This window comes from Morone saxatilis, unplaced genomic scaffold (genome assembly GCF_004916995.1).
Source record: "Morone saxatilis isolate NCDOM2014 unplaced genomic scaffold, NCSU_SB_2.0 Contig16, whole genome shotgun sequence".
Classification (NCBI taxonomy): Eukaryota; Metazoa; Chordata; class Actinopteri; family Moronidae; genus Morone; species Morone saxatilis.
Window position 1 is genome coordinate 28,102,569 of NW_023339718.1, and position 6,658 is coordinate 28,109,226.

The 6,658-nt window shown below is 38.3% G+C and overlaps 1 protein-coding gene across 1 annotated transcript in view; it reads left to right on the forward strand.

Annotated features, from left to right (window-relative positions):
* The first annotated feature begins 9 nt into the window (after positions 1 to 9).
* ydjc (YdjC chitooligosaccharide deacetylase homolog) overlaps positions 10 to 6,658 on the forward strand; it is a 16,023-nt gene continuing 9,374 nt past the window's right edge. Inside the window, exons 1-3 of the mRNA XM_035658899.1 lie at positions 10 to 116; positions 2,585 to 2,760; positions 5,264 to 5,423. Of these exons, the coding sequence (XP_035514792.1) occupies positions 2,597 to 2,760; positions 5,264 to 5,423 (324 nt within the window). The 5' untranslated portion in view covers positions 10 to 116; positions 2,585 to 2,596. The remainder of the gene's footprint in view (positions 117 to 2,584; positions 2,761 to 5,263; positions 5,424 to 6,658) is intronic.

Consider the following 6,658-nt stretch of genomic DNA (forward strand, 5'->3'; position numbering starts at 1 on the left):
CCCCTTATTAGACATTCTCTGCTCCAACCTACACTAATGCGGTTGGCTAGTCGGAAGTAGAGCTTACCGTGCCTGTGTGGCTTTGGATATATGGAAAGACGCGTGTAATACAATGGGTAAGATTGAGTTTTATTTGAGAGTGTTCGATAATGTTCTTCTCGTTTGAGTCACCAGGGTGTCAGTGATGTAACAGTGGGTCGCCCCAAAGTAACACTGAAAAGCAGAGGAGATTTAGCCGGTGTACCCCGGCAAAGAAAGATAGCATTATAATGCTCAGTTTTGTTTAACTATGAGAGAGGAGTAAATTCAACGCTGTGGTAACTACTGAGAACATAGTTTTCTGGTGGTTTGTTGATAGGTGTCTTAAATATATTGGCCCCCCATGTACTGTATATAAAATTGACCAAAATTAAGTGCCAATCCGCACTGCTATACAGCACCACAAACGACACCATCGCTGTAGTGCTTTATTAACAGCCTCAGTTTAAAAAAAGAGCATTATGTTGGACACAGGTAACGGCTGTGGATTTCCTCACTGCTGTCACTCCAATTTCGAGTTTAGATTATTTTATATAAAATTACATGCAAAACAGACATTTGTGTTTCAATAAAACATTTTCACAGCAGCAATTTTGACAGGAAATAGTAGGGTAAACCACCCTAGTGTTACCAACTAATTAAGGTTCAGTTCTATTTAGTGTAAAGTACGTGCAAAGTCAGTGAGCCAACAATAGCAGCACTCTGACTGTGCTTGACTAGAATGGAATGGAGCCTTATAGGCCAGATGGTATTTAAAAAATGCCTTTTAACCCTTTATGATCACATGCCCAGTCATATTGTACTCCTGTTACATTCCTGTAACAATGTATGCAAAAACATTTACAATCTGTTTATTTTTATTTTTATATCGAAATCCTATAAAGGAAGGAAAAATCCTATAAAATCCTATATCCTATGAACCAACCAATTTTAATCATCCATAACATGGATGTCACGTCTCCACTTTTTCCCACTAAACAAAAATGAAGCCAAAATATCCTGAATAAGGCTGCTGCAATCTTTCTCCACTTGGAGTCAGGGTCTAAGCAGTAGTGTTCGGGGTTGGCGATGCTGCATCAAAGTCCTGTCAATCCGCCCAACTCAATCGCACACAGGGCTTGACTGTCATTCATGACATGAAACCCCTTTTTATAGCTTCAAATAACTTATTAAAAACAAACTTATCAGAAAAATCAACACGTAAACATAAATCAGTGTGATAAGAACTACCTAAAATGCCAGAAACCATCTTTGGGAAAAGTGTATTCGACTTATACTTGATTTTTTTTTTGTATATATATATATATAAAAAACTAAGGAAGTGTTGCAAATAATTATAAAATCTAATTTTATTTTAAGCATGATAACTGCCCTTAGGTAATTTTTCCACCAAATTAGCTTTGGGTCTTGAATTGGTTCAGTTCAAGATTCCTGGAACCTTGATGCTCTCTATCAAACCAGCCCACATTTCCACCATTTTTGAGCAGAACCATTCTAATCAAGGATGTGTCATCAACAGAGGGATGCTTAACTAACTGTAGAATATGACACGCCTGCATAAGTTCCCAAGGAAAACCTGTTTTCTTATTTTCTGGTTCTGAACCAATTTATTTTGATCAAAATTTTCCAAAGGGTTCAAAATCCGGAACTGAGCTGGTTCCTTGTTGGTGGAAAAGGCCTTTCAGTGCATCACAAGGTGTCATAGCCACCATCTTGTTTTTAACGCCAACAAAATTATATTTGACTGTCATTGGTGACAGTGAACAGGTCTGCTTCTGTAAGTGCATACAAATGGACAATAAAATCCATGTTGACCATCTGTGTGCTAGGCCGGCTCAGAGACCTCACTTTTTCCACAGTCTGTTTGGTGTGAGGACCGGGATCATGTGAACATTTTACAATGCTGTGCTGGTAAGCATCATTAGATATGCTATGGCATCATGGTATTGCACCTTTACAGTCCATTTAAACTCGAGAATTGAAAACATGGTGAAAACACCTTCACACATGGTATATCCCAATATAAATTATTATTACCATCAGATGAGCAAGTAAATGTACAAACAACCGGTCCAGTGTGTAGGATTAGAGGCATCTATATAGTTGCAGACGGCAGCTCACTTACTTCCCCCTTTCCAAATGCGAGTGAGAAACTAAGCTACGCTGTGTTATTTTCTGGTGATTAAAATCTGGTGATTATAATATATCTTCCTCAATGTTACACAGTTGACCTTTAAAGCTTTCTTTCCTACCAACTTCTGTAATACAACTCAACAAACAACCAGCCAATGTTCTCATAAGGAGGCACTGTTGCATTCTATGCATTATAAATCATAGTTTTACGGTTTTTATGATTTCATTCCTCATTTTTGTAATGTCTATATATCTTTCATTCGACATTTGAATAGGAGCTGGGAATGTCCTTGAATCACTTATTTATTAATTAATTAATTTATTAATTAATTAATGGATAACAAGCTGTGCCTGCTGAGCCTTAGCTGCCCTTATTATGAATGTTACACTGTCTCCTGTGTGTCCTCCATAGGGAACAGCAATAATGCCACAGCCCAGAATGATGCTGGTGGTGACAGGAGATGATTTCGGCTACTGTCCCAGGAGGAACCAGGGGATTGTGGACTGCTTCCAGGCTGGAGGCATTTCCAATGTGTCACTGCTGGTTAACGCATCTGCTGCCAAAGAGGCAGCAGATCTGGCTAAAAGGTAGTAGGTGCTGACAAACTGCTGTTGTACTGTAACTTAAATCCTAACACACTTAAGATCTGTTAAAACAGCAAGTGATGTACCAGGCCCTGTGTCCATTGGTTGTTTGGTAGTGTATTTTTCTTACTCCCTCACATAACTGGCCAGACATCTATAGCATTATTTTACACTGAGACACATCCAGCTCAGCTCTAATTAAATGTAAAAGCATGGAATATTTTAGCCATGTAAGGGACCAATTACACAGAGACACATTGCTATAGGTACGGCTGCTTCCACTCGCTGTTTTTCTCCGATGCGTTTTTGAAGGCAGCGTGATTAACAGAAATAATGTTTTTGGCAGACGTAGAGCTCTAGATGTGTGAACTCTTCATTTCATTTTAAAGAGGTAGATAGCTGAGGTAACTTCAGTTCACCCCCTCTTACACCCCTGTTTTATAGTTCTCTTACAGGCAAATAGCTAGCTAATTAACTATCTGGCTAAGCTATGCTAGCTAATTAGCTGCTAGCTAGCTGGCTCAAAACTGAAAGTAAGAAGTAAAACCCACCTCTTGCTTGATCTGATTGGCTGTCTGGGCCAAGAGTGAAATTGACAAACAGTGTGAGTCCGTGCCATGCGCTGAAAATTCTGTATTATTTGAACTTTTATTCACGTCTAAAAACTGCTAGAAAACCACGATAAAAAAGAGGAGTACACGCCAGACACGGCGTACCATAAGAAAACAGTGGCAGGTACAAAGGCACAGCTTCATTGTACACAATTGAATTTCATATCAGTTATAGAAAGAGCTGCGGTGCCCTGGTTGCCGACCTGTTGGAGCTCCACCCCATGTGCCGGCGCCTGGGTCCTTGCTGCAGCGGCCATGGGTTCAACTCTGACCTGTGGCCCTCTGCTGGTTGTCATCCCCTTTCTTTCTCTCCCCTTTCCTGTCACTCTTCAGCTGTCACTATCTATATACTATATTATTGTAAAGCCCATCAAACCCAAGCAGGCATCACTGATGACAATGATGTTTCAGCAATAAAGCCAGAAAAATTTAGGATTTTTTTAAGGAGCTCCCAGCCGCTGCATCTATAATAGATTATGTAATTTTTTTGATGAATTTAGTTTTCTAGGAACACTGTACAATAACGTATAGTACAATTATTAATAATAATTATTGACATTACTACATTATACACTACTCTTTAGTATAGTATAGTAATAGTAATTAGAATGATTGCATGAAGATAGTTGAAAAATGGCAGTTAAAAAATGTCCCACATGGACACATGATTCCAGAGGATGGTCACTATAGAATTCGAACAGAGTTTCTATACACTCAGAATCTGTGTAATATCTCATCAGTCTGGCAGGTAAAGGGCACTGAAGGAGAAAGATCATTAGGTTCTGGTGCTGTGACAGAGGATTTAGAAATCGTGTCCAGATGTAATGAACTACAGTAACACCCTGGTTTATATATTTAGCATGTGCATTAGATGCTGTGGTTTAAACAAACTGTTGTGTAGACCTGCCGATCTTTACATGAACGATAAATGTACTCTTATTTAAATGAACCAGATTTAGTCTTCCTTAAAACATTGTTTGGCATTGCTCTGTTTGGAGAGTTTTAAAGTTTCTTGTAAATTCTACTGCTCCGCCCAGCAAAAATGTGCTAAAGCACACATGTTAATGTTTAAGAAATGTGTTAAAATATAAATATTTGACTTAATGAAGTCATTGGAACTATAAAAGTAAAAAAGCCTCCTGTATAGGGATGTCATGATCAAATATTATGTTACAATTATCTTGGCTAAAATAATTGCGGTATTGTCACAATAATCATGGAAATATACTTAAAAATACTGCAATCACTTTACCTTACATTTTGTTCCACACATACTTTTTTGTGGGGGATACAGTGGACAACCTGAACCTTCAGCCATGGTGACAAGCGTAGAATTTTGGAATGACTGGAAAGATGCGGCCTCCCCCTTGTCTAGTTTAAAATAAATACAAAACTGTATGCTGGCGAGCTAGACGGCTTTTTTAAGATTCACAATAAGGAAAATTCCTATCGCGATATGGAATAATATTGTAATATTGTACCTTCCCTAAAGTACACAAAACACAACTGTGGTATGTTTTGTCCTGTAACTATTAGCTTACTTTACCATACCTCAAGATTAGACTTTTGATATGGAAAGCAGCTTGGTTAATTGTAAGCAGAGCTTGTACTGCACCATAATGTTGCAACTTTCTTGACCATGTGTGTAGCTAAAATGTTCTTTAAACATTTCCATGCTTTATTTACACATTACTGACAGTGTCCCAGTTATGCATATCTTCTGCCATTGTAAGTGGCAGGTGCAAAAATCTGTTTATGGGTAATGCATTTTAGAGCGAAAAAAGCAAAAACAAATAAAGTAATCCCTTTAAGTTCCCTAATTTGAATATGTAACACTATTACTTGTATTCTGTTACTCCCCAACGAATGATATGACCTGTTTCTTTTCTTGTCAGGCACAAGATACCCATTGGCCTCCATGCCAACCTGTCAGAGGGCATTCCAGTGTGTCAGAGCCTCCAGCAGGCCTCCACTCTCATAAACCAGCGTGGCTTATTCCATGGAAAGATAGGCTTCCGTCAGGTCCTGGAGAGAGGTCAGCTCAGCATGGAACAGGTACACTGCTCCAAAACCCCACTCAGGTTTCAATGAGCCCACAGACCTGCACCTGATTCTTCCAGAAAATGTGTTTCTGCTCATATTTATTCGTAAAGAAATGCAACAGAATTAATACAAATACAAAAGTCTGCAAATATATCACAAACTGTTCAAGGATGTACATCTGCAAAACTAATTAAACTCTTCTGTAGTTTGTTAACCAAACTTTCTTAGTCTTTTAGAAGGAAGAAAGAGGAATAAACAACATGCAAAAATGTCTGTAAGAAAAACTGTAAAGATTTCAGTAAAGACTGAAAGATCATGCCCACTCATTTATAGAAAAACAGTCACACTGACTCATTAATTGAATAGTTAGAACTGTAAACAAAAAGGCTGATTGTTGCTGATGAAATTATCAGTTAAAACTTCACACATTACAAGACACGCAATTTTGTGTTTATATTCAGCTTCTCAACACAAATACCGTCTTGATACATGATAGTTGTCTGATACAATAGAATAACATGAGATTAAAAAGGTGACATCTCAAAAAATCATAAATAGGCAGTCCACAATGGAAAGGTACTCAGCAACAGTACTGTATGACAAAACCCTGACATTAAAATGTTTACCTGTGTACCTTCATAAATTAGGTGGTTAAATTAATTCCAGTTGAGAACCGGTTCCAAATTCTTTGATTTATCGATGCCATATTTTTCTGATAGTTGTATTATTACAATATGATGACATGGGGGTGGCTGTGTATTTATATATATATATATAGCGGCGTCACGAAGCTGACGCCAAGAGTTAGTCCCGAGTCCTGAGGTAGCAGGAGCAGCAGGACGGGGGTCTTCACAACAGTGAGACCGGTGTGAGAATTAGTGGACGTCTTGCTCTTGAGAGTTAGGAGTTAAATAAAGGCTATCACTTGAGGAGGATATGATCAAGAATCAAGACAAATCTTCTGAATGGGTGGGTGAGGCGTTGGTCGGGAGACAAAAACTTATCGGTCACATTGCAGGAGACGGAGCGGGCGCCAAGGGTGCCCAGCATCCGCCCAACTCAGTAGTGACACTGTACATTCAGCCATGGAGCTTTAACAGTGATACTTGTGTTTTATTGTATGGAGTTTTCTTTTAATGGATTTTCTTTTAATGAATTTAGGCAGGGCCAAAGAAAAAACTATTATTATACATATATACATATTATACATATATATATACATATTATACTATACAATAACTATATAG